Source organism: Mastomys coucha, unplaced genomic scaffold (genome assembly GCF_008632895.1).
Source record: "Mastomys coucha isolate ucsf_1 unplaced genomic scaffold, UCSF_Mcou_1 pScaffold22, whole genome shotgun sequence".
Classification (NCBI taxonomy): Eukaryota; Metazoa; Chordata; class Mammalia; order Rodentia; family Muridae; genus Mastomys; species Mastomys coucha.
Genome location: NW_022196905.1, coordinates 261,672,090 through 261,699,666, shown reverse-complemented (window position 1 = coordinate 261,699,666; position 27,577 = coordinate 261,672,090). Strand labels below are relative to the sequence as shown.

Sequence of the window (27,577 nt, the reverse complement as noted above, 5' to 3'; positions counted from 1 at the left end):
CTTGTTACTGAAGTAAAACTGACCTGTGCTTCCCAGTTGGGGCAGCCAGTTCCCCAACCTAGGAATGAACCAGCACTGTTAGGCCCACCCCTAGGAGCCCCTGGATCCTTTGTTCAAATGAGGAGGGTTGATTTCTCTTTATCCTCACCATAAGGAGAAACAACAGCAACCTCAGATTGGAATGTTCTCTGGCAGAACTACAGGCCTTTCGAAATTGTGGGAGGGTCTGGTGCCTTTCTGAGAGCTGGAGGCAGGGCTTCTCTGTGGCTTTAAGATTCTCTGGAAGCAGAGAGCAGGGTATCCCCAGTGGTAAGACAGAAGGAAAGGTCGGGTCATTCACCAGGGAGGGGCATAATAGGAACACACAGGGGCCTCTGTCCCTGCTCTGGCCCACCCCCTGGCCTGGCTGTGTAACTGCATGTGGGTTGCTCCCTCCCCGAGCTTCAGTCATCCTGTGTACGGATGAGGAAAACCTATTTATTCAGTGATGCCATAAGACATTCAGACCCTAGGTTTCAGGAGGGGACAGAGACAGTGGAAGAGCCTGAGAGCCAGACTGGGGGGTCTTTCTTCCCATAGATGAGGGAGTGGGACACAGACAGGGATGAGGACAAACCATACTCTAGTCTCCCCCTGGAGCCAGATTAACTCTCCCTTAGCCACCCAGTGCAGGCTATCACCCAAAGACCAACAGGAAACCGTACTCTTGGGGGCTCAGGGAGACCAGGACGAGGGAGAAGTGGCTAGCAAGAGCCTGTGTCCAGGAGGAGCGGAGGGCTCAGGATAAGGGCCCAGCAAATGGGTATATCACACATTTGCATAGCTTTGAGGTTCCTGCTAACTCTGGATACACCCAGGGTCCCCAGATGACTCCCGAATCCTTGGTTCACTTAGGGGTTGTCAGGTGAAATCTCCAAGTACCCTGGTTCTGCCTTGAGGGTCAGTCTCCTTGCACAGTGAGATGCTGGGAAGGCACAGAATACAGGGTATCTGGCTTGCTATTCCTCATACCTGGGAGAGCTCACTAATCCTTCTGAAAATCCCTGGAGAAAAAAACATCTTAGCAAGTCACTAAATCAGGAGCCGCCCCAGCAAACAACATCAGGACAAGCCCTAGGCTCCCATCACCTCTGGGCACGAGGCTGCAGAAGGCTTTCCATCTGCTTGAGTGGGGCTTCTCAGGAAAGACCCACAAGGCCTGTTGAGCGGAGTGCTCAAGGTCAGAAGCACTGAAATGAGTTGCATCAACAGCTGGGGAAGCCTAGAGCTGCCCTAAAGTCCTTGCCATCATCTTGAGTCTTGGCTTTATATATATATATATTTTTTTTTGGTTTTTCGAGACAAGGTTTCTATGTATAGCCCTGGCTGTCCTAGAACTCTCTCTGTAGTTCCAGGCTGGCCTCAAACTCAGAAATCCACCTGCCTCTGCCTCCTAAGTGCTTGGATTAAAGGCGTGCGCCACAACTGGCTGGCCTGATATATTTTTTAAAAAGACTTATTTATTTTATGTATTTTATTTATTTATTTTATGTACACTGTCACTGTCTTCAGACACACCAGAAGAGTGTATCAGACCCCATTAATAGATGGTTGTGAGCTACCATGTGGTTGCTGGGAATTGAACTCAGGACCTCTGGAAGAGCAGCCGGTGGTCTTAACCACTGAGCCATCTCTTTAGCCCCACTTTGAGTTTCTAGACCAAGTTCAAGTGAGGACATTCCAGTGCTTGCCCCTGCTATGAAGTGGGGCATATGAGCACATACAATATCTGTCAGGAAGTCTGAAGGCTTGGACACCTTGTCAGGTGGTTATTCTGAGACAGAATGTTAAAGAACCATCTTGGTGAAGTATCCAAGGGTCCAGCCTCACTGCAGGGTAGAGCTGGTCCAGCCTCGCTGCTGATACTTCTGTGCTTCATCAGCAAATCTCTTTATAAATCTTGGTCATGGGGGCCGGAGAGATGGTTCTTCAGTTAAGAGCACTGACTGCTCTTCCAAAGGTCCTGAGTTCAAATCCCAGCAACCACATGGTGGCTCACAACCATAATGAGATCTGACGCCCTCTTCTGGTGTGTCTGAAGACAGCTACAGTGTACTTAGATATAATAATAAATAAATCTTTGGGCTGGAGCAGGCGGGGCTGTCTGTCCTGAATTAAATTCCCAGCAACCACATGATGACTCACAACCATCTGTGCAGCTACAGTGTACAACTACAGGGTACTCATAAACATAAAATAAATAAATCTTAAAAAAAATTCTTGGTCATTTCCTCAGAAGCTTCCCATACTGGAAACAAAGACAGGGTCAGGGCAGAGAGCAGCCTGGAGGAGGGGCTCCTGGGTGGACAGTAAGATCCCAGACTGTGAAATGGGGAGGAGGAAACTAGGTTGAAAGTGGCACAGCATCCTGTGGCTCCTCAGGCTTCAGCATCCAGCCTGAGAGCCTGCGGCTGGATGTGGTGGTTTGAATATGCTTGGCCCAGGGAATGATATGTTAGGAGGTATGGCCTTGTCGGCTGAAGTGTGTCATTGTGAGGAGGCGGGGCTTTGAGGGCCTCCTCCTAGCTCCCTGAAGACAGTCTGTTCCTGGCTTCCCTTAGATGAAGATGTAGAAATTTCAGCTCCTCCAGCTCCATGCTTGCCATGTTCCTGCCTTGATGATAATGGACTGAACCTCTGAACCTGTAAGCCAGCCCCAATTAAAGGTTGGTCTTTAAAAGAGTTGCCTTGGTCATGATGTCTCTTCACAGCCATGGACACCCTAAGACACTGGGACACTGGTGAACACTCAGGACTACCCCCAGGCACTCGGCTAGTCTCAGGAAAGTGCCCTGCAAAGCTGCTTATTGTCAGTCTTTTTTTTTTTTCAAAGATTTATTTATTTATTATATGTAAGTACACTGTAGCTGTCTTTAGACACTCCAGAAGAGGGCGTCAGACCTTATTACAGATGCCATCATGTGGTTGCTGGGATTTGAACTCAGGACCTTCAGAAGAACAGTTGGTGCTCTTAACCACTGCGCTATCCCTCCAGCCCTTATTGTCAGTCTTGAACTCTAGACAAGACTGCCACACAGCTGGTGTCCCCGCACCCACGCCTGTCAGCACAAACTTCCATCAGGCAGTCTAAGCTACCACCCTCTGCTGGCTGTGTCCCTAATAGTTCTCCTTGATGGTCTCATCAGGATCTTGGGAGACAATGACAGGTCAGTCACTCAGGAAAGCTGTTCCTAATTGCTCATGGTGGGCTCCATTTACAGATTCCGAGGACTTGGCATGACCATGCTTGGCGCTATCCCAACTTTCCATGGCCTCCTCTCTCTCTCTAAGGCCCCAATTCTTAACTCACATCCTTTCCCCCTGGGAACAAGTCCTGCTGTTACCCCTCTTGCCTAACTGTAAACCAAGCAATAAAAGCGCAGGGCCATAGGTGTAGAGTCATGATTCATACTCTGGCACAGTGTCAGATGGGCTTTAAACTCTCTCCTGGGCCACTGTGGCCGCTCTCCTGACCTTGAAACTCTCAGGACTATGTGAGGTAGAAGGGGATCCAGTATGAAAGGCCCTAACTTCTTCTAATGCCTCTTCTCTCCATCTAGCTTATACCAAACCGAGAACCCGCCTCTTAGAAGGGCCACCATTACTGCTTCTGCTTCCCTGTGGAAACTGAGGTCAGCATCTATCTGTTGTGTTCATCTGCCCTCAGGGAACTCCTACTGCTGTTACTTTGACCTTAGCCCTCAGAGCTGACACTGACCTAGGGCTCCATCAAGATCCTTCAGTGAAAGCTGCTTCCTTTACAGACAGGAGAACTTACCTGACCCAGAGAAAACATGACAAGGTGGCATTTGAATATTAGGGAAATGTCCTGGTGCCTTTTCTGCCAAGGAGCCCAAGCCATGGGTACCCAACACCAATGGGCAGCAGCTCCTCCCATTTCAGATGTCAGCTCCTCCCATCTCAGAAGGCAGATCCTCCCATCTCGGAGAGGCAATTCACCCCTCCCAGGGGAGGTGTCCTGATCTGCTCCACACTGTAGTTTCTCTGTTACATGAGGCTATGGTGCGTCAGCAGGATCTTCCCCAAGATCCAGTTTGGACCTGAAGCTTTCTAAAAAATAATGTTCTGTAATACCATGGGTCCGTGTTACCACCTTTCCTTTAACATCTAAGGAAAAGAAGTGATTAAAGGATCCAAGAAAGAGATAATGTGGATGCTTGGAGTATAAAAGGATTTAAAAGCAAATCTAAAAGCTGAACATGGTAGTCTCTTTTTTTTTAAGATTTATTTTATTTATTTTATGTGTATGAGTATACTGTAGCTGTACAGATGGCCGTGAGCTATCATGTATGTGTCTGCTGGGAATTAAACTCAGGACCTCTGCCGGCCCCGGCCCCAGCCCCACTCGCTCTGGTCTCCTCTCTCCTGTGTAATTCACTGTAGCTGTCTTCAAGACGCACCAGAAGAGGGCGTCAGATCTCTTTACGGGTGTTGTGAGCCACTATGTGGTTGCTGGGATCCGAACTCGGGACCTTTGGAAGAGCAGTCAGTGCTCTTACCTGTTGAGCCATCTTGCCAGGCCGGTAGCCTACTTTTAATCCCAGCAATATGAAGGCAGAGTTACACTACTCTTTGTGAATTCAGGATAGCCTGGTCTGCAGAGCGAGTTCTGGTACAGCCAGGGCTACACAGAGGGATCTTGTCTCAAAAAACAAACAAACAAACAAACAAACAAACAAAACGAAACGAAACAAAACAAGAAACAAAGAAAATAAAATTTAAGCTTAATCACCAGGACTCATGTTGAGTCTTCTTTCAGGGCCTTACACAGGCAATGCACACCCCCCTCCACTCTAGCTCCAACCCTAGTCCTGGGCAATTACGACTGTTGAAAGAGTTCTCAGCCGGGCAGTGGTGGGGCATGTCTTTAATCCCAGCACTTGGGAGGCAGAGGCAGGCAGATTTCTGAGTTCGAGGCCAGCCTGGTGTACAGAGTGAGTTCCAGGACAGCCAGGGCTACACAGAGAAACCCTGTCTCGAAAATCAAAAACAACAACAACAAAAAACAAGCTACATCTAAAGAAGACAGCTTCTCGATCGTGACCAGACAGACATACCCAGAGACCCAGTCTAGACTGGAACCAGTCCAGATTACTGCAAGCATCAGGTCCTAAGCATTAGACTTGGAACCCCAAAAGAAGACCCATCAGAGGACATGTCTTTACACGTCATACGGAGACCATTCCCTGAATGTGTCTGATGCTGTTTTGTGTCACTGCTGCTGCAGGTCTGCTCTGCCAGGAGGACAGAACATTCCAAGCTCAGAGAGAACCAACCTGGTTCCAGGAACAACCTGGTTCCAGGAAAGGTTTGGGAACAAAGGGCAAGTTAGAGAGTCTAAAGGAAAACAAAGAAGGGTCACGAAGAGGCAAAGAGGGGATCAGAGGAAGGAGTTGGAGCCAAAAGCAGAGGTAAAGGCTGATATAAAGATAACCAGACCACAACAGGCCATCGCAGAGACAGCTCTCCTACCCCCTAGAACCACTGGATAGCCCTTCCCTGAACATCTGTTTTTGGGTTCCAATTGGTGCCCTGCAGATAGGGACAACTCTTCCCTCCAGTCCCCACCGGTCCTCTGACCCCCAGCCCACTTACCCCAGCAATATACAGGTCTGTCCCAGAAAGGCCCTCCTCGTCTCCGCAGCTCCCCAGGCCTCAGATGCTGGCTCCTCCCCACCACCTGCCTTTCTTCCCAGACTTCTCCTAACTCCACTTCCACCCTGTGTCCTTTTATTAAGGAGGACAGGTAAGAGGAGAAGTCTTGAGGACCAGGAAGAAAGAAGAGGTGCCAGGCAGAAAGGAACTTTCTCTCCAGTCCCCTCCTTTCTGAGCCCTTATGCACTAGGAAACCATTCCTCACCCCAGGGCGGAGCCAGTCTCCTTAGCTGTTAGCCTATACACCTCCTGTGAGCATCCTTGAGATAGCATCTCTGAAGGCCAGGCATTCCCTCCTAGGGTGCTGGAGCCTTGTTCTGCCAGTTGAATTTTTCGAATTAGCTCTGAGACACTGAGCCATATTAGGACAGGCAAAGCTTCCTCAGTCTTCATAGTGAACATTTTAGCTGTGCAACTACAGTGTACCTACAGGGAGTCCTGAAGTCACATGCGCAGATCCACACAGAGATCCATATGTTCATGTTCATTGCCAGACTGTCCGTTATTGCTCCAAGTAGAAATAAGATGTCAACAGGCTGAGGAAAGAAACTCTTCCTCAGTACAGTGGAGAACTATCAGCTGGGATGATCAGGAGCTGATGGCTGAGAGGAGGACCATCAGCTGGGATGATGGTGGCTGAGAGGAGGACCATCAGCTGTGGTCAGCGTGCTGATGGCCGAGAGATCATGATTATCTTCTCAGGGGCCCGTCCACTTAGGATTTTGTGTTGGGATTTTTGCTTTTTTGTTTGATTGTTTGTTTGTTTTCGGAGACAAGTTCTCACTCTTGTCTAGCCCAGGCTGGACTCAAACTTGTTACGATCCCCCACACACACCCTGTCTCCACCCCTTGATTAAAATTTTGTGTCAGTTTGCCAGGGGTTTCTTTTTTTAAAAAAAAATATTTATTTATTATTTATTTTATGCATATGAGTACACACTGTAGCTGTACAGATAGTTGTGAGCCTTCATCGGGTTGTTGGGAATTGACTTTTAGGACCTCTGCTCACTCCAGTCGGCCCCGCTTGCTCAGTCCCTGCTCGCTCCGGCCCAAAGATTTTTTATTATTATAAATAAGTACACTGTAGCTGTCTTCAGACACATCAGAAGAGGGCATCAGATCTCATTACGGGTGGTTGTGAGCCACCATGTGGTAGCTGGGATTTGAACTCAGGACCTTCAGAAGAGCAGTTGGTGCTCTTACCTGCTGAGCCATCTCACCAGCACCTGCCAGGGGTTTCTAATTACAGGCTGCCACAACACCTGTTGCCTGTTACCTCTCATCCTTCACACAACCGCTCTGTCTGAGGGGTAAAGTTTAAGCAGTGTGATTATCTGTCGAAGGTCACAATGATCAGGAACACAGCCCACTTGCCCTTGAGCAAGTATAAGTTATGCAAAGTGGTCTTGGTTTTGGTATTGTGGTTTCCCCTCTCTATGATGAAGGCTCTGAGGATTCCATTTTTTCCCACTCAAACGATGAGTCTCTGCATTTCACTTTTAGCCTTGACTACAGGAGGTAAGGGTCTCTCCTCACAGCACATTTAGAAACCACTCTTTTTTTCTTTTTTTTTAAAGATTAATTTATTAGCTGGGCAGTAGTGGCGCATGCCTTTTAGTCCCAGCACTTGGGAGACAGAGACAGGCAGATTTCTGAGTTCCAGGCCAGCCTAGCCTACAGAGTGAGTTCCAGGACAGCCAGGACTACACAGAAAAACCCTGTCTCAAAAAACCAAAACCGGGGCTGGTGAGATCCCAGCAACCACATGGTGGCTCACAACCACCCATAATGAGATCTGACGCCCTCTTCTGGTCCGTCTGAAGACAGCTACAGTGTACTTACATATAATAAATATAAATCTTTAAAAAAAAATAAGACGGCCGGTGGAGGAAAAACCCTGTCTCGAAAAACCAAAAAATAAAATAAAGTAAAATAAAATAAAAAGCTAGGATCCCACCAGCCCTGGGTCTTCTCTGCTCTTGAACTTAACAGACAGGTCTCACAGGCCTGAATAAATAATAAATAAATCTTTAAAAAAAGAACAAACAAACAATAGTGGTACATGGCTTTAATTCAAGGCCAGCCTGTGTTAGCATTCTGTATAAACTCCATCCCCACAGATACCTATCAGCCAGGTATGCTCCTCCCCACAGTTACCTATAAAAGGGGCTGCTTGCCCCCTCCTCTCTCTCTTTCTCCTGCTTCTCCACCTTGCCTCTTAACCCCTTGCTCCCCCTCTCTCCCCATTCTCTCCCTCCTCTCTCCACGTGGTCATGGTGGGCCCCTACTTCTCTACTCTCTCTTTCTCTCTGCCTTTCTCTGCCTCTGCTACCCTCTTAACTCCCCTCCCCATGCCCTAAATAAATTCTATTCTATACTATAGAATAGAGTCTGGTCCCTCAGGGAAAGGGATGCCTTGGCATGGGCCTGCTGAGGCACCCCCTTCCCCACACACCTCACCAGAACATATTCTTATAGCTCTTTCTCTTTATGATCACAACAGCCTGGTCTATATATCCCTTGAGATTGGGTCTAGAAGTTGAAGGGTACCCCATGGCTCCCAACATATATTTCTTTCTTTGTTTTTTGTTTTGATTTGATTTGATTTGGTTTGGTTTGGTTGTTTTGTTTTGGCAGGGACAGGGTCCCTCTATGTAGCTCTGGTTGTCCTGGAACTCCCCATGTAGACCACAGAGATTCTCCTGCCTCTGCCTCCCTGGGATTAAAGGTGTGTATGATACCACCATGCCCAGTCAAAACATCTATCTCCTGAGCTGAACCAGTAAATCTCAGAGCTCATTCTTTGCTTGTACAATTTTGTCCAACAACATCAGCCAATCTTATCACAGTCACTAGTTCTTCAGTGTTCTATTGTACCAGATACACAGTCACAAATTCCTTGTGGCTTCTAGTATCTTCTCCGTAGAAGTCAGTCAGGGTGGATATTTTTTATGTCTTATTGCTAGCTCATATTGTAGACCATTTGTACTCTATAAACACTCTCTGCATTTAGCCTTACAGACAATTTGCAGAAGTACCAAAGGAATTCGGAAAACTCAGCCTTCAAATATTGTTCATGTAGAAACCCTTTCAGCACAGAAATCCCTGTCTTGATCGCCGGAGCGGCTACAGCAAACTGCAATGGAAAGTGGTATGTTTATTTTCTGGTTTTTCTTTCTTTGTATTTCTGTCATCGTGTATCAACTATACATAACAATGGTCCTCATCATGAAATTTTCATACATGTATATAATGTACTTAACAATTTTGAAGGCTTCATTTATTTTGTTCCATGAATGAGTGTTTTGCCTACCTGTATGTATGTGCTTCACGTACATGCCTGGTGCCCTCAGGTGCATGAAGAGGGTGTCAGATACCCTGGAACTGGAGTTACAGACCGCTGTGAGCAGTGAGTGTGGGTGCTGGAAGTTGAACTCTAGCCCTCTCTGAGAAAAATAAGTGCTCTTAGATGCTAAGTTACCTCTCTATTCCCTATTTTGAGACAGGGTTTCTTGTAACCCAGTCTGACCTCAGACTTCCTATGGAGCTCAAGATGACTTTGAATTTAGGATCCTCCTACCTCCATCTCCTGAGTGCTAAGATTACAGACTTGCACCATTATGCCTACATAATGGGACAAGTTCTGGTTACAGTTCTGAAGGCTAAGAAATTCAAGCTCTAACTGAGCTAGAAGATCTAGAAGACCCACTTCTTGGTTTACAAATGACCGCTTCCTGTTGTATTGTTATGTGGGAACAGAAGGTCTTGTGCATCTTCTTAAAGGGGCACTAATGCTCTGGCTTCCTGTGCACACCTGTAATCCTGGTTCTTCCTGGGCTGAGTAAGAGTTTGAGTTTTAGGGCTACATAGGGAGATCCTGTCTCAAAAAAGCAAAGCAAAGCCAAACAAAACAAACAAAAAACTGCATAAAGATAGCCAAATGCAAGCAAATAAATACATTATTCCCACTCACAACTAACACAGCTTTATGCCTATTGCCTCCCAACGGCCTGCCTCCTGGTACCATTATACTGGGGGTTGGAATTTTAATTAATCTGAGGGTGGGATACAAATATACATTCCATAACAGAAATTATACGAATTAAATCTTTTAAAAATATTTTAAACTTGTGTGTGTGAGTGTTTAGCCTGCATGTATGTGTTTGCACCATTTGGTGCAATGACTCTGATAGCCAGAAGAATGTCCTAGCCATAAAACCCCCTAGAGTTGGAGCTATAGATGGTTGTGAGCTACCACGTGGGTACTGGGAACTGAATCCAAGTCCCCTGCAGGAGCAGGAAGTGCTATTAATTGCTGGGCCATCTCTCTAATCTCCCACTGCTTTTGAGACAGGGTCTCAAGTAGCTCAGACTGGCCTTAAAGTCAGTATATAGCTGATGACCTTAAATATTTGACTCTCCTCTACCTCCGGAATGCTGGGATTGTAGGCATATGTCACCATGTATGTGCAATGGTGGAGACTGAATCCAGGGTTCCTGAATGCTAGGCAAGCACTCTTCCAGCTGCATTCCATCCCAGTTCTACTATATGAATCACATTTCAAGAAAGCTATCACAACTAGAAACATCCCTGAGGTCTGTAAGCACATTGTGAGCAGGTGGGCACTTGTCTATTCAACACAACATGTAGAGGAACTGTCAGTACACAATGACATGGACGAATGTTGTATACAACACAAGGAGGGAACAAAACCAGACTTAAAGCCATGCTTCATGTGTCGTTCAGCAACAAAGGAAACAACAGGTGGTGACAGGCTTGTGTAACTTATCAGGGTAGGACTCAGGTTTATGGTAAGGAGGAGGCCTGAACTGTTATATGTCCCAGTCGTGATTGTGGTAATCACATGGTGTGTGAATTAATGAAATCAGGTTAGCTGAACCTTTGAAGAACTTGGCTGTGGTCTCTCTGGGTTTCGTGAGCTGATTTCTCCTGGGGAAGATCTGAGAAGAGGGATCGGGACCAGAGTTACTCTTTTTTGTTTGTTTGTTTGTTTTGTTTTTTGAGAAAGGGTTTCTCTGTGTAGCCCTGGCTGTCCTGGAACTCACTCTGTAGACCAGGCTGGCCTCGAACTCAGAAATCCACCTCCCAAGTGCTGGGATTAAAGGCATGTGTCACCACTGCCAGGCCCCTACTCTTTAAAGGCCAGGCAAGGACAAGCAGACACCAGGTCAGTGTGTGCTCTGTGGGTGTATGTTGATAACAACTTGTTTCCTACCTTTAAGACAAAGAGGATGGGGACCCTTAGGCACTCCCCTGCAGTGTAATGGATCAAAACAAAACAGAAACCCAAACCAATCAACCAAAAGGACCTCGATAAGGACCCCAATCTCCTAAGCAAATGGAAGAAGTTTTGTGGTGTTGTATACAAATCTCCAGGACTCTGGTTGTTGCAAGTAGCCCTGTAGGCAGTAAGACATTTTTGTGCTTGTCGGCAGCTGCCTAATGAGAATATGAGGCAAGGGATTCCGGTGGTTGGCAGCTGGCGGTGGTAGGAGATGGGAAATTCTTCGCGGAGATACTCTGTTAGAGCTGATTGTTTTGTACTGTATCTTACCACAAATGTCAAAATTATATAAACTGCATGGTGGTTTCTAGGGTGGAAGAGGAAGCTGCCTTCTGTTGTCAGAATACAAGGGACAGTGCACTGCCCGTTCCTGGCACCTCCTGGCCCCTCCTGGCCCCCTCCTGGCCAGTGCCTCCACAGGGGAGCATTTTTGAAACAGGAAAATAGTGTCATATCCAGACACTGTTAAACTGCACCTTAGTTTGCTCAAAAAAATAGGTTCTGTCCCGAAGATTAATCACTTATTGCTTGCCTGTGGGGGCGCTCTTCCCAGCCCCTCCCCCAAATGGGTCTGGTTGGGGGCGGGGCACCCTGCAGTCATCCGCCCCAGGGCCCTGCAACTCTAGGGTGGAGCCTCTTTGGAGCTGCCCAAGTAGAGCCTGAGCCACATTCCTAGGGTTGGGCTGTGTGCACATATCGAGGCACAACAGGCAGAGGACTTTGTGGTGAGTAGGGGATCCAGAGGGAACTAGGGAGGTGGGGCTTCTGTCTGAGGCTGCTCCAGAATTCAGTAGAAACATTTCTGGCAGCCCAGGCTGGGCAGCTGTATAGGAAGACTGGAGGGGGGCCTGTATAGGAAGACTGGGGGGAACTGCTTGCTTGTTAGATGGAGCCTTTGGATACTGAGCCCACTACACTTTGGGGCTGAGACAAGCAACTCTCAAGTCTGCAAGGATGTTCACGACCTGTCACAACCACACAAGTTTGCTGTCGAGGTGTAGCCCTGCATACAAGTGGTTAAGAACTGGTGGCTAGGGCAGAATTCTGCCAGCAACTGGCCACACTCCCAAAGCCAGACAGATGTCACTGTTAGTCAAGGCCAGAGCACAGAGATCAATATCCTCTGATGGGACTGGGAATTTCCTTGGGCCAGATGACAGATGAGTCTGTCCAAGGTTCTAAGATGGTCCTGCAGTGATACCTGAGAGCAATACCAGTGTGGACCTACCTCAGCACTTTAATGATGGAATGGCAGACTGGCTTGTATCTACTGGAAAGAGCTTGGGCCCTGGGTAACAGACTCCTTCACCTACAGCCCTATTCCAGACAGCATCAGCATGAATGAGCGCATGAACGAGCGCATGAACACCACTGAAATCCTCGATGGTGTCCGCTTCCCAGGATTCATGCACACCCCGGAGTCCCTGAAAGCGGCTTGTTCTTTCCAGTTCCAAGACACAGACATCCTCTTGGTAACATTCCCCAAGTCAGGTGAGAGACAGACTGGGACAAGGAGCCTGGATAATCCAACACCATGGCTTCCTTCCACCCGCAGCACCTCAGTCCCCTTCTTGGCACTATAGTCACCTGGGCCCTCTCTACCACCCATGACTCTGATAAGAGCTGTAGAGCTTCCTTTCTGGCTTGCGTCAGTACCAGCTCCGTGAAGCCCCTCAGTAGCCTCCTTGTCCAGTTGTTGTTCTTTCTACTAGCCTCAGCTCAGGGTATCCTGGGCACCAGCAGCCCCCACCTCCCTGTACCTTGGTTGGGTTCCCACAAACTTCTTGTAATCTCTGTGCACTTGCTTGAACGTGTTTCTGAGCCCATGGAAAGAATGCTGGGGAAGATTTGGGGGGGTGTGCTGAGAACCCGGCTTTATTTTCGACATGTGGTCCTTGGAGGACGAGCTTTTCCTTGCCCTGAATCACGCTGAAGTGAGGGGTGTGTATCACCCCAGTGAAGTATGTTTGTTTGAGGACAGGGCTCCCTAATCCCATAAGACTGCCTGGTCTACACTCCTCCAATGTGTTCCAGGTACCAGCATAGTTCTACAGGACCCTGCATGACCATCCTCTTCATTCTGAATCTCTAAGGATAGGCACATATGGGGAGGGTCCTAATTGGGAGTAGTTTGCTTTTGTCTCCTGGACATGGCCCAGTGAGGGCACAATGCCTATAAAGAGCAAGATCTGCCTTATGTGACTTGACTACCAGAGCCACCTGGACTATAGTGACCTAGGTAAGTCGACAATTCAGCAGATAGGGCCAAGTAACCTTCCTATACTCCACATTCCTGATGAGTCTTCCTCTTACACCAGACCCCATTCCCCTCCACCCTGCATAGTTGTCCCATGTCCCAGCCACGCCCCCTCCTGCTTCCTGGATCAGATCCCTCCAGTCACATCTTAACATATCTATCTACCCAGGGGCCTGGTCTGTGGGCTAGGCTTCCCACCAGAAGGAATACAGTGGGTGGGCTGGGATCCATCAGACTGCCTACAGCCTCTCAGTACATCCTCCTAAAGGATAGGGCAGAAGAGCTCTGGGCCCTGCATCCTGGATCCAGGCCTGCACTGTCCTTGTATGGGGACAGGGGTGGGGACAGATCATCCCACAATAAGTGCACGCCGAGCCCATCCTTGCAGAACAGGCAAGTTCTGGCCTGTAGCAGGAAGATACATTGCTGAATCTAGTCTTAGAACTGGGCACTGGCAGGATGGGCGGGAAGGGCAATGCCTGTTCTGAAGAACCTTTTCTTAGACTGGTTCTGTCTGATCTAAAAAAAAAAAAAAAAAAAAAAAGTGATAACCTTCCTCATATTGGAAGCCAGAGAAGCTAAGGGAGGGCCCTGTGGCCTTCCATTCCCATCAAGGTCCCTAGGACTTGCTATCTCTGAGTGATCCCAGGAAAGTGTGGTTGCTTGAGGGGAGTAGATACTCCCCGCTCAGAGCACCCTCCTCTCTGTCCAGGGCCCAACCTCTTTTTCAGATGTCTAAGGTAGAGAAATGGGTTGTGACACAGACTGGTGGGGTGTTTGCTTCGTGTAGGTGAGGACCTGGGTCACATTCTTAGCAGAGAAGTCCAGATAGGCTTTCTTGAAAGACTGTCACCAAGGCTCAATGTTCTGGAACATTCCGTTAGAAAGCAATAGTGAGACATATGTGGTGGGTCACTCCTTTAATCCTAGAAGTTTGGAGGCAGAGGCAGGCAGATCTCTATGAGTTCAGGACCAGCCTGGTCTACAGAACTAGTTCTAGTGCAGTCAGAGGTATCTTGGCTCCAAAAACAAACTAACCAATCAGAAAGTGGTACTTATTAGATGCCATTGTTTCCCCTCCAGAAGCTCATAACAGGGACTGCAGACATGCACAGGAAGCCACTAGGAGCTGGGTGACAGGCCCATGCCTGAGTGCTCCTCTTACTCCATCTGACCACCCACAGTTCATTGGCCATCCCTCCTGGGAAGGCTTCTGCCCATCTGAGCCACAGTTTGCCCTTTTTCTGCCTCATTTCTCTCCTCTGCCTTGCCTGGTGGGGTCACACAAGGAGGTTCCAGAACATTCACACCATGAGTGTCCATCTCAGATCAGAGCCCTCCAGTACTCTGCAGGAAGAACGGACGTAGGCTAGGACACATAACCAAGCAGGAAGCTGGCATGTAAGAGTTGAGTGTTCTCAGGTCAGCTCTGCTCTCTGCTTCCACAATGGAGCCTCTCTTCCTCTCTGCCTTGCCCTCACATTCCTGTATCTGATGCCTTCCTGGCAGATGTAGGGACACCTTAGCCTCCCTTCTATCCCTGCTGGCCATCCCCTGAACAGCAGCCCCAACATGTTCATAATTTAATCCTCATGGTATGCGAGACCATGGGGCAGAAGGGATTTTGCAGTCAAGATGAGACTAAGGACCTTTAGATGGAGATCATCATGAATCACAGAGTCCAGTGTCATCGCAGGGTGCCTAAGGCTCAGACACAAAGGAGTTATGATGACAAGACCAGGGACGGATGGGAGATGTGGGGGTGATGCGGTGATGCTTTTGCCCTTGGATGAGGCAGTTTGGAAGGAATATGGGAGCCCCAAGAAGCTGGAAAGGAAACGGTGTCCTCAGCAATATCACCCCCACTGGCATGTTGGTGCCAGAGCTACTACAGGATGAGGATGAGGTGCATTGTTGAAAGCCACTGGTTTGGTAGTTATCTGTAACGTTTATTTGTGTGTGTGTGTGTGTGTGTGTGTGTGTGCACGCGTGTGCGCATGTGCATACTCAGGCACACACTGTGGCACAGCGGATGTATGGAGGTCAGATAACAACTTTCTTTTTTTTTTTTTTTTTTTTTTGTTTTGTTTTTGTTTTTCAAGACAGGGTTTCTCTGTGTAGCCCTGGCTTTCCTGGAACTCACTCTGTAGACCAGGCTGGCCTAGAACTCAGAAATCCACCTGCTTCTGCCTCCAAGTGCTGGGATCAAAGGCGTGCGCCACCACTGCCCGGCCCAGATGACAACTTTCAAGAGTCAGTTTTCTCTTTCTACCATGTAGTTCTCAAGGGAGTTTGTCAGGTTTGGTGGCAAGCCTCTTTACCCGTTGAACCATCTCACCCGTCTAGCTGCCGGTCATCTGTTACAGCAGCTGGATGGGAGGGCACAGTGGTGGTGGTGTGTCCAGGAAGGTGCTTGACCACAGCCTCCACATCCAGGACCTCACCTGACACCGTATAGGTGCCAGACACTCCTGGAGGCCTGAGCAGAACATCTAACTGCTGAGGACCAGGCCTTGCTTTAGCAGAGCACTGGGTGGGTGGGTATGGCATCTCCCCATTTTCAGCAAACCTGCTTTTGTGTCTACTCCTATCCTTCCCAAGCTCTTAGAGGCTGATAGGATCTGCAGAATGGAACAACACCTAGCTCTCGGGAACACTCATACCTCCCTGCTCCAGCAGGCACAGAGCCAGCCTCAGCCTACCTTCATAAATGCAATGGATGATGACTAAAGTATGCCCATAAGGCAGGAAGGTGGAAAGCCCCAGTGTTCTCCAGAAGCCACTCCTGTTCAGTATCTGAACTTTCTTTTTTTGGGGGGGGGCACTCAAGACAGAGTTTCTTTGTATAGCCCTGGGTGTCCTGGAACTCACTCTGTAGACCAGGCTGTCCATGGGGCCTTTTACATCCACGTCTCCTATCTCCTCAATAGCACCAGGTCTTACACACAGTGCTTTCCCCTTGTTTGTAATCTCAGTTACCCATACTTAATGTAAAGATATTATAGGGAAGGTTCTAGAAATCACTAACACCTGTCTTAAATTGTGTGAGGAAGACCTCACACTGTCCACTTTCCCCAACCTGGGCCGTGACTTCTCCACTGTCTCCCTGCTGCGTCTTTAACTGCCACCGTTGATCTCTTATTGAAGTGCCTAGTTATCAAATCCAGGGCCACAGAATCCAGTACTCCTGTTCATGTTGCCCTCAAACCTCAAAGCACATGAGCGGTCCCAACCCAGACTGAGAAGCCAGAAAGTGCTTCCCTCCCTGAAAAGGTACAAATTTTCAACTTAATAAGGAAAAGACAGAATCCTCTCAGGTTGCCGAGGTCTGTGGGGAAAAGCAATCTATGCAAGTATGAAGGTGTAGGAAAAAAGCCAAGCTAGGTTTGCTCTTGCCCTGAATGAGGTAGGTCACCGTGCAACATGGAGAAGGTAGTAAAGCTTAGGTCCTAGCCTTGGCCTTGAGTGTCCCGTGGGGAGGGTAGCGGGGTGGCCTGAGCCCCCTCAAACTTTGCCCGCCCCAGTGCCATTGCTCCCAGAACAGAGGAAGAGAGTGGTCCTTGTGGTCATGAAAAACAAGCTGCAATGGCCAGATGAAACACAAAGAGAAAAATGTCACTAGGTTTTAGATGGAAGAAATGACCAACGGCAGCATGCTGTCATTAATCTTGGTATGTGCTGTACTTACTATTTATTTATAGCGTTTTTAAAATTTGTTTTGTTTTGTTTTGAGACAGAGTCTCTCTATGCAGCCATGCTGACCTGGAACTTACTATATAGACTAGTCTGGCCTAGAACTCAAAAAGATCCAGCTGCCCCGATAGGATTAAAGGCATATGCCACATTGTCCCAACCTAAGGTGTTTGTATAATACAGTTTACAAAAGAAAAAGACTAGGATAATGTGTTCCCACCACCTCTGTTATAGGGCATTGCTACAGTTGATATAAGTTATTGGGTTTTTTTGTTTTTTTTTTTTAAAGATTTATTTTATTTATTTTTTTATGTGTATGAGTACACTGTAGCTGTACAGATGTGTGTGGCTGCTGGGAATTGAACTCAGGACCTTTGCCTCCCTGCTCACCCAGGACATAATTCACTGTAGCTGTCTTCAGACACACCAGAAGAGGGTGTCAGATCTCATTACAGATGTTTGTGAGCCACCATGTGGTTAATGGGATCCGAACTCAGGACCTTCAGAAGAGCAGTCAGTGCTCTTACCTGCTGAGCCATCTCTCCAGCCCCGATATAAGTTATTGTTAAGCCGCACTGAGACACCACTAGTGTAGCATTACTGCTAAACTTTGTAATGAAAAATGTATCTCGTGGGGACACAGAAACTGTTTCTTTTCTTTATTTTTGGAAAGAGGATCTCACTATGGAGCCCTGGCTGGCCTAGAACTTGCTTTGTAGACCAGACAAGTCTTGAACTCATAGAGATCCTCTGGCCTCTGCCTCCCCAAGGGATTAAAAGTGTGCTCCACTACCCCTGGCAGCAGGAGCTTTCTAATTCACCCCTCCACACTGACCAGCTAGCGCTTGGTAAGTGTGACTCATCTTTCTCACACTCTGGGAAATAACTACAATAGTCAACAGAAAGAGAATTTACATTGGCTTACAGTTCTGGAGATCTCAATCCATGATCCAGAGCTACCAAGGCTTTGGGCTTGTGGCACATCATGGTAGAGAGGACTTGGCAGAACAAATTCACTATGACTGAGAAGTGAAAGGGACTAGGGTCTAGTGACAGAGCATGAACATGCTGTGCACAAAGCCCTTGGATCCATCCCAAATACAAAGAAGAAGAGAAGAGAAACACACTAGGGATACAAGAAGTTGGAAGAATGATTCCTAACATGGGCAAGATCTAGGGTTTGAAGCCCAGAAAGAAACAAAAGCAGGCATGGCAGGCAGCACATGTCTGTAATCCCAGCACTCAGATGCTCAGGTGGTGGAGGCAGGAGAATCAGAAGTTTAACATAAGACCCAGCTCAAAAGAAAGAAGAGAACATTGGGGTGCTACCATCTCAGAAAGCACTCCCCCGTGATCCAAAGCCCTCCCGCCAGTCCCCATCTCGTCAATCTCCCCTCCTACCTCTAACACATAGGCCCTTCAGAAACATTCTGGATTCAAGCTAGAGTGCTGGCTAGCAAGTACTGTCAGACCTAGTCTTGCTTGCCTCTGAGCTTGAGGGAGGTCACTAATATTTTGTGTTGTACTTAGGAACAGTCACTATATGGATGTTATAAAGGACTCTGCTACCAAGTGTGGTGGTGCACCTGGATCTTGTGAGTTTGAGGCCACCCTGGTCTGTGAATTCCAGAACAGCTATATGGTGAGACCCTATCTCAATAAAACAAAACAACAACGGAAATTAAAGAAGGAATCTTCCCGTTGTTTGCAGTTTTCACAGTTGGTTTATTCCTGTATGGGGTGTGTTTTACCAGATGGCTATTCTGTTGACCAAGAGGGGGTGTCCTGCACCACAGCTCTGAGCTGCCCCTTCCTGACCACACTTGTGTCTACCCCTGAGCTGCCTGTGGGAGCCACATCTTATTTTCCCCACTGGACTCCACTTGTGTTCTGAGGCCTGGCTGCCCTGTGTTTCTTTTCAGTATAATTCCAGCACCAACTTGCCCAAATCTGTAGAAACCCGAGGGTATTTTTATTGGAATTGAGTTTGACTTACAGATTAACATGGGAGAACTGGTCTGTTTATTTTGTTAAGACATCCTGTCTGAGGACAGAGGATTCTCCATCTGCCCAGCCCACCCCCACACCTTCACCAAGGCGGGAACACTCTTCCTACACAGCCTTTACCCGTTCCTTCCTGTTGGTCTCTCTCACTGGTAGAGTAGGGGAGCTTTTCTTTGCCGTTGTGTACCTCAAAGTTGCTCTGGGGTCTGTGAGGACAACTAATATTCTTTTTTTGTTTTTTTTTAATTAAAAAAATTTTTTTTATTATTTTGGTTTTTTGAGACAGGGTTTCTCTGTGTAGCCTTGGGTGTTCTGGAACTTACTCTGTAGACCAGGCTGGCCTCAAACTCAGAAATCTGCCTGCCTCTGCCTCCCAAGTGCTGGGATTAAAGGCATGTACCACCACTATCCAGCTTGGTTTTTTTTTTTTTTTTAATTTTAAAAAAGTTTTATTTATGATTTTTTAATGTATATGGGTACCACATGTTTGTCTTTATGATAAATGCCTGGTGCCTGAAGGGGCCAGAAGAGGTTGTCACATTCCCTGGAACTGGAGTTACAGATGATTGTGAATAGCCACGTGGGAAATTGAACCCACATCCTCTGGAAGAGCAACTTGTGCTCTTAACCACTGGGCCATGTGTCCAGTTCCAAGACTTGTGATTTTTCTTCCAAAGCACACTTTTATCTTTCTTTTTACCTTCCTTTTCTTCCCCTGTGACACAAGGACTAAACCTCGGGCTTCATGATGTGAGACAAGTGATCTTCCGCTGAGCCTATCCCCAAAGCAAAACAAACCTTTTAGTAACGTGCTGGGGCTGTAAGACAGAAAGTGACACTAAAAACTAGGGTCCTACAATACCAAATACCAAAACAAAACAAAACAAAACCCAGGGATTTTAGATGCATTGCCACAAGCAGGGAGTTCTGTGGTGAAGACACAGGAAGAACAGAGGAAGAGGCTGCGATTTGGCCCAGTGGTAGAGTTCTGGCTGAATTTATATACATCTGAGTTCTACTTGTAGGACCCCAAGGAAGGGAAGAAGGGAGAAAACAGAAGAGGGAGGTGTCTTAGTCAGGGTTTTATATTCCTGCACAAACATCATGACCAAGAAGCAAGTTGGGAAGAAAAGGGTTTATTCAGCAGATCCACACTGCTGTTCATCACCAAAGGAAGTCAGGACTGGAACTCAAGCAGGTCAGGAAGCAGGAGCTGATGCAGAGGCCATGGAGGGATGTTACTTACTGGCTTGCTTCGCTTGTTTTCTTATAGAACCTAGGACCACCAGCCCAGGGATGGAACCACGCACAATGGACCCTCTCTACCTTGATCACTAATTGAGTCAATTAGTCTTGCGCATGAGTCAAGCAGGTTAGCTCATTATCCAGGTGTAGTGAATGCCAGTGACTGGGGAAGAGAGATCCCTTCTTAACTTGGTGGGAAGGCCCTTACAGCTGGATCTCATGGAGGCATTTCCTCAAGGGAAGCTCCTCTCTCTGTGATAACTCCAGCTTGTGTCAGGTTAACACACAAAACCAGCCAATCCAGGATATGTTGTAGAGAAAGTGCAAGCTCTTTTGAAAACCCCTAAATTGACGTTATCTTGCTGTGACTGAGATGAGGGACTAGGAAACCCCTGAGTTCTCATGTACAGAGAACGTTAGCAGAAATACGCGTGATAAAAGCCGTACCAAAGGCCAGGTATGATGGTTCAAGCCTTTAATCCCAGCACTGGGGAGGTAGAAGCAGGTGGAACTCGGTAGGTTCAAAGCCAACCTGATCTACATAGTGAGAACCAGGACAGCTAGGGCTATACAGAGAAACTCTGTCTTGAAAAACCATAAAAAAAATTAAAAAATAAATAAATAAATAAATAAAGGATGCACACAGTAAATCTATTACTCTGAGGGGAAAAGAAAAACTGGGAATCGGGGCTGGCGAGATGGCTCAGCAGATAAGAGCACTGACTGCTCTTCCGAAGGTCCTGAGTTCAAATCCCAGCAACCACATGGTGGCTCACAAACACCCATAATGAGATTTGACACCCTCTTCTGGTGAGTCTGAAGATAGCTACAGTGTATTACACAGGAGTGAGCAGGGCCAGAGCTAAAAGGAAAAAAAAGAAAAAAAAAAGAAAAAAGAAAAGCTGGGAATGTCTTAGAAATAGCCACACCTCAACACCTGCCCCACTCCCACCCCCTGTGCTGCAGGTACCACCTGGATGCAGCAGGTTCTGAGTCTTATCTTCTGTGAAGGTCACTTGTGGCCTATTCACCACCTCCCCAACTGGGCCCGCATGCCCTGGCTAGAGCAGTACTCCTTCAGCAGCCTCCTTTCCAAGCAGAACACTTCCTGGCCTCGTCTCCTCACCTCCCACCTGAATGCCAAAGGGCTGTCCCCAGCTCTGATGAAATCCAAGGCCAAGGTAAGGGACAGGCACCTTCACGCTCCTAAGCATTTCACAAGAGCCAAGATGGAGTCAGCCTTTGGGGGTCCAAAGGCTTTACCGTCGACTCCTGGGGTGACAGGCATGGAGTGTGTGTAGGTGGGTAAGCAACAGCAGCAGCAGCAGTGAGCTGGAGGGGAGGCAGGGTCTATATACAGCAGAGAGTCTCAGCGCCGGCCAGCAGTGCATTGGTGCCGGAGGGAGGAGGGCGCATGAGTCAAGCAGGTTAGCTCATTACCAGGTGTAGTGAATGCCAGTGACTGGGGAAGAGAGATCCCTTCCTAACTTGGTGGGAAGGCCCTAGAGAAACTCAAGTAGGCCTTGGAGACACAGGTCTACACCTGTATGGTGGAACATTGATATGGGGGTGACACTGCCCATAAGCTGCCTAGAACCTGAGGGAATGAGTTATGGTGCCCCCCCAAAATAAAAATGTAAACTGAATACACCCCAGGGACCACCCATTCACTAGCCAAACAGGACTCCACCTTAGCTGCTCAGTGATCAGGTGTGGTTCATGCCTGGTGTCCACCTCACCACTGCTGTGGTGGGGGCTGCAGGCCGGCATTGTCCAACTCTCCCCACTTCTAGACTGGAGCTAGGGTCTCAGGCTCAATTACTTTAAGTAACAGCAGTGGGAAAAGCCCTGAAACTCGGAGCTCTGAGATTCAGGACTCTGTCCACCAGGTGGTGTACATGGCCCGGAACCCCAAGGACGTTCTGGTTTCCTACTACCATTTTCACCGAATAGCTGGCTTCCTGCCCAATCCCAGCTCCTTTGAGGACTTTGTGGATGAGTTTCTCGAGGGCACAGGTGGGTCTCAGGGACTGAGGTGGCTCTCAGAGCCCCCTCGTCACCCAGCTGGTGGGCAGCCTTGCTTCCTTGTTCCAGTCATTCTGAGGTCACCCTGCTCCTCCTGGGCCCCAGCGGCACACAGCAGGGGCTGCAGTATCTTCTCTGTTTCCTCCTGGTTCAGGCTTCTACGGCTCCTGGTTTGACCATGTGAAGGGGTGGCTGGGCCTGCAGAAGGACCTAACTTTGCTTTTTGTCACCTATGAGGAGCTGCACCAGGTGGGTACCCCTTCCACATATCCAACAAGTCACCTCTTCAGTCAGAGCCCTCGCGTGTGGCATCCCCAGCTCTTCCAGAATATTCTGTGAAGCTTGTTTTCCTAAGACAGGACTGCCAACAAAACGATATTGGTGCTTTGAGAACTCCTAGCTGCCCCTGATTCAAACATACTCTCCTGCCTGCAGTTTTCCAAAAGTAACAGCCATTGTGAGACTCGTTGGTAGGAGTTTCAAGCAATTTTTATTTTATTTTATGTGTATCAGTGTTTTTGTATGTTTGGACCATGTGTGTACGCCTGGTGCCTACCGGAGGTCATAAGAGGGCATTGGATACCCTGAAACTGGAATTTATAGATAGTTGTAGCCACCATGTGGGTACTGGGAATCAAACCCAGGTTCTCTGCAGGAGCAATGAGTGTTCTTAATTTCAGAGTCATCTCTCCAGCCTAAGTTTCAAGGATTTTTGTTTTTACATTTATTTTATTTGTGTGTGTTTGTATCTTCCAGTGTCGGGGTAGGGGGGAGAAGGCATTGAATCCCCCTGAAGCTGGAGTTACAGGGAGCTCCCAGCTGCTTGGTGTGGGTACTGGGATTTTAATCTGCATCCTCTAGAAGAACAAGTACTCCCAGCTACTCAGCCATCTCTCCTTCCCCAGTTAAGAAATTTTTAATGTACATTTACAATTTTAATATTGTGGGGCTGGGAAGTAGCTAAGCTGGCAAAGTGCTCCTAGTACATGTACAAGGAGGACCTGCTTTTGATTCCCCAGAACCCATGGAAAAAAATCCAGGTTTGGGAAAAAAACGTGTGGGAGAGGTGGAGACAAGCAGATCCCCATGGCTCTCCTGGCTGGCCAGCCTAGTCTGTCTGGTGAGTTGAAGGCCAGGGATAGACCTTTGATCAACAAAAGAAAATGGGCTTCTCTAAGGAATGGCACCTGAAATTTTCCTCTGGCCCCTTCATGCACACACACACGCGCGCACACACACACACACACACACACACACACACACACACACACACACACACGGACCCAAACACATAGACACAGTGAGAAACAAGAATTTAGGGACCAGTGTGGTTTCTCAGTGGATAAAGCCATTTTTGGCCTGGTTTGATCCCTGGAACCCATATGGTGGAGATAGAGAACTTGGCCCCTCTCTTTCTTCTCTCCCTACTCTCCCCGAACCCCCATGTCTTAAGCTATACATTTGGCTACTGATGTTATTTTTGTATTTATTCATCAAAGTAACCTTTGATTCACGTCTGACTGCGTTTGAAAATATAGACAAGCTCCTCCGAGCAGCTTCTGTGCATGGATACAGGCACTTTATTTGCTTCTCCTTTCAGCCCCTGCACTTTCTAACAGAACAGACAGGCCTTGCGATGGATTACTCAGCCCACCCGGGCACAGCCAGCAAACTGCATGCGTGATGCTGGAGAACCTTGCGTTCTCTGAGCTGTTCCAATATTATGTGTAAACAGCAAGATTTTTTAACTCAGAATAACATGATGAAGTCTACTTCTTCACAGTATGTTTTAAATTCCATCCACAAGGCTGACCTTTCCTCTGCCTGAAGCTTTGGCTCCAACTGTTGATGCTGTGTGTGCTTAGGGATTTGGGGGAATCCAAGATCTGTTGAGCCTTAGAAACTGTACACATTTGCCCCCAGCAGACAGCACTGGTTTGGCCTCAAGACATTAAAATAAGGGAAACAAAGACGGTCGTAAATAGATTCACATCGGTGGAGGTCTAGGCCTTCCCGACAAAATGAGTCTCGGTACAAAAATTAAAGCTCAATTTTCAAAGCTTTTTTTTTTTTTTAAATCAAATTCTTTAAAGATGTGACACCCTCTGAGTGTCAAAATACAACAGGATCCAAACACAGAGATATATTAATGCTTGAGGTTTTATTTAAGATTTTTATACCCTACTTCCAGTCCTCGGTGGTTATGGCCTGGTGCTACTCAGGTTATAGACAACTGTGAGCTGCTGTGTGGCTGTTAGGAATGGAACCTGGTCCCTCTGCAAGAACAAGTGCTCTGAACAGCTGAGCTGCCTCTCCAGCACCCCACCCATGCGTTCTTCATGACTAGGAAACATTCTGCGGTATAGACATAACTAAAAGAAATTCCCTTTGTGGTTGACTTTATGCTGTTTCCATCTACTTCCTATAATAGATAATACTGAATTGAGTATGTTAGTTAACACTTTGAGTTACTTGTAGTGTTTATGAATATATACTAGGGGGATGTGTTGAGACCGTCTGTGTGGCTCTGGCTGTCCTGGGATTTTGCTGTAGATCACTCTGGCTTCAAACTCACAGAGATCGGCCTAAATCTGCCTCCTGAGTGCTGGGATTGCCCGGCTTATTTTTATTTTTAAATATGTGTATATTTGTGTGTCTATACTGATATTTATGCATTGGATCCCTTGGAATTACAGTTAAGGGGCGCTGGAAACTGACCTTGGAACCGTAGCAAGAGCACTGTGCACTCTAAACCATTGCATTGTTTCTCTTGTTCCTATTTGTACTGTGTTAATGTCTTAAATATGTATCCATTCCTTAATGTCTTAAATATGTATCCATTCCTCTGTGTTCAGGAACCTCGCCGTACCATCCAGAAGTTAAGTGAATTCCTGAGGCGCCCCCTGGGGCCAAAAGAAGAGGATGTCATACTGGAACACAGCAGCTTCTCCTTCATGAGTCAGAGCAACATGGTCAACTACAGCCTTTTGTCCAAGGAGATCATAGACCAGAGCCAGGGCAAGTTCCTCAGGAAAGGTAGGCCTCCCTCCCAGCCTCCATTCAAATACTCATGGCCCATCCTGGGACCAGTCTACTCTTATCTTTTGTTTATATGTTTTGGTGTTGAGAAAGGTCTCTATGCAGTCCTGGCTGTCTTGGAGTTTGCTATATAGACCAGGCTGGCCTCAGACTCACAGACATCTTTATGCCTCCGCCTCCCCAGTGCTGGGATTAAAGGCGTTTGCCACTACTCCTGGCATCCCCATTCTTTTGCCTCTGATTGCAGCCCCCAGCCTACCCAGTCTACTTGCTTCCTGGCCGTCCTCATTCCCCATAGCATCAGTGTGATACTAATGACACCCCCAGCCCCTGTGCCATTCCTTCTGGTGCTGCCTTCATAGGGGTCCCCTTTTGGCCCCAGGCTACAACTCTGTCTCAGACTACTCCTCCCAGAGCCACCCAAATTTCTGAATACCTCTCAGAAAGTGCCGCAAACTCCATCTCTGCCAACTCTTCCAAAAGAAATTGACCTTCACCATTATTACAGATAACATGTACAGGCACTGCCTGAGCCCAGCCCTGCCCACCCAGTTCTGAAGAATGGATAGTAGAAAAGGTCTCTATTGACCTGAGCACCTGTGGGATGCTGGGCTGCAGAAAAGAGAGGGGCCTGTGGATCCTCACAGCTTCTAAAAGTATGCCCTGCTATTGTTCCTCATAAAACTCCTCTGTGCACCAGGACCTCTGGACTGTGTGTCAACTGGGCCTTGCCTTTCAGAATACTTGGAACTGTCCTCAGCGACTCCAACAAATCAAATCCCCAGGACAGGTCTCCAGGGTCCGTGAAACCCAACCCCTAGCAAAATATGTAAACAGCAAGATTTTTAACTTGGTCCAGGATGGGGCAGCCATGGATGCCCATGACTACATCCATTGGCTTCCATCTAAAGTACATAGACAAGGGAAAGTTCTCACACAGCCCTGGAGGTCAGAGCAAGGCATCCTTGGGCCACGTTCTTCCCTGCCTCTTTTACTCCTGTGGTACCAGTGTTCACAGTTCCTGGCTACATTACTTTAGGCTCTGTCTTGATCAAGGTTTCATTGCTGTGAAGAGCCACCATGACCACAGGGTGTTCAGGTAATAGAGACTTTTCTTTTCTTTTTCTTTTTCTTTTTTTTTTATTTATTCATTGTTATATATAAGTACACTGTAGTTGTCTTCAGACACACCAGAAGAGGGCGTCAGATCTCATTAGGGATCGTTGTGAGCCACCACGTGGTTGCTGGGATTTGAACTCAGGCCCTTCGGAAGAGGAGTCAGTGCTCTTAACCTCTGAGCCATCTCTCTAGCCCCGATAGAGACCTTTTCTACTACCCTTTCTTCAGAACTGTGACAAGGGCCAACTGTGACAGTTTCTTTTGGAAGAGTTGGCAAAGATGGAGTTTGGAGTTTCTAAGAGGTATTCTTATAAAGCAAAACATTTAATTGGAGCTAGCTTATGGGTTCAAAGGTTCAGTCCATCGTCATCATGGTGGGAAGCGTGGCAATGTGCAGGCAGACATGGTGCTGGAGGAGCTGAGAGCTCTACATCTTGATCTGCAGGTAGCATAAGGAGACTCTGTGCCACACCAGGCATAGCTTGAGGATAGAAGACCTCAAAGCCCACCCCCAAGGTGACACACTTTCTCCAACAAGACCACACCTTACTCCAACAAGGCCACGCCTCCTAATAGTACTATACCCTACTGGCTAAGCATTCAGACACATGAGCCTATGGGGGTCATTCTTATTCAAACTACCCCAGGCTCTCCTCCTACACTCTGAGGGCACCAGTCACTAGATTAGGCCTCTCACCTCTTAACCTATTTCTGAATTAAGTCATGTCCCCAGGTATCAAATGGGAGGTTCGAATGCCTCCTATAGGATGTAATTCAGAATGTGGTGATGGAGAAGCAGCTCCACAGGAGCTCTCTCAGGAGTTAGCTGAATGTGGTGAATCCTTGTTTTCTCTCCCTGCCTAACTCACACCATCTGCCCTTGCTCTAGGTGTTGTGGGGAACTGGAGGGAATACTTTACTCCTGAGCTGAATGAAAAGTTCAACGCTGTCTACCAGTCCAAGATGGGTGACTCTGGCCTTTGCCTCCCCTGGACCATGGACTGACCTATCTAGCCTATTCATGTGGGCCTGTATTACTGTGCTATGCCCCTGGTCTAGCCTGTCTTCCTCCTATTTTATGTCCCTGGTCTAGCAATAAAAGCCCAGATCCATGTGGTACAGAGTCTGTGCTAGCTTCAGCCTGGACCTGAGTACTATACCCTTTACCCTGGGA

General features: G+C 47.6%; 1 protein-coding gene across 2 annotated transcripts; it reads left to right on the top strand.

Annotated features, from left to right (window-relative positions):
- The first annotated feature begins 11,653 nt into the window (after positions 1-11,653).
- LOC116068164 (sulfotransferase 2B1-like) lies at positions 11,654-27,526 on the top strand. 2 transcript variants are annotated; one of them, XM_031337397.1, is made up of 7 exons: positions 11,654-11,746; positions 12,337-12,512; positions 21,187-21,401; positions 22,110-22,236; positions 22,400-22,494; positions 25,101-25,281; positions 27,293-27,526. In XM_031337397.1, exons 2-7 carry the CDS (start codon positions 12,359-12,361, stop codon positions 27,406-27,408), a joined length of 888 nt encoding a protein of 295 aa, XP_031193257.1. In that variant the 5' UTR covers positions 11,654-11,746; positions 12,337-12,358; the 3' UTR covers positions 27,409-27,526. The 2 variants fall into 2 exon arrangements, with proteins under 2 accessions (XP_031193257.1, XP_031193258.1); XM_031337398.1 differs by having other exon boundaries at positions 11,669-11,746; positions 12,348-12,512.
- Positions 27,527-27,577: the final 51 nt, after the last annotated feature.

Excerpts from the sequence above, each read along its gene's own strand:
- LOC116068164 (XM_031337397.1), top strand. The coding sequence starts at position 12,359 with ATGAATGAGCGCATGAACGAGCGCATGAACACCACTGAAATCCTCGAT. Across the intron at positions 22,237-22,399 it reads TGAGTTTCTCGAGGGCACAG|GCTTCTACGGCTCCTGGTTT; the intron begins GTGGGTCTCAGG and ends CTCCTGGTTCAG. Across the intron at positions 25,282-27,292 it reads GGGCAAGTTCCTCAGGAAAG|GTGTTGTGGGGAACTGGAGG; the intron begins GTAGGCCTCCCT and ends CCCTTGCTCTAG.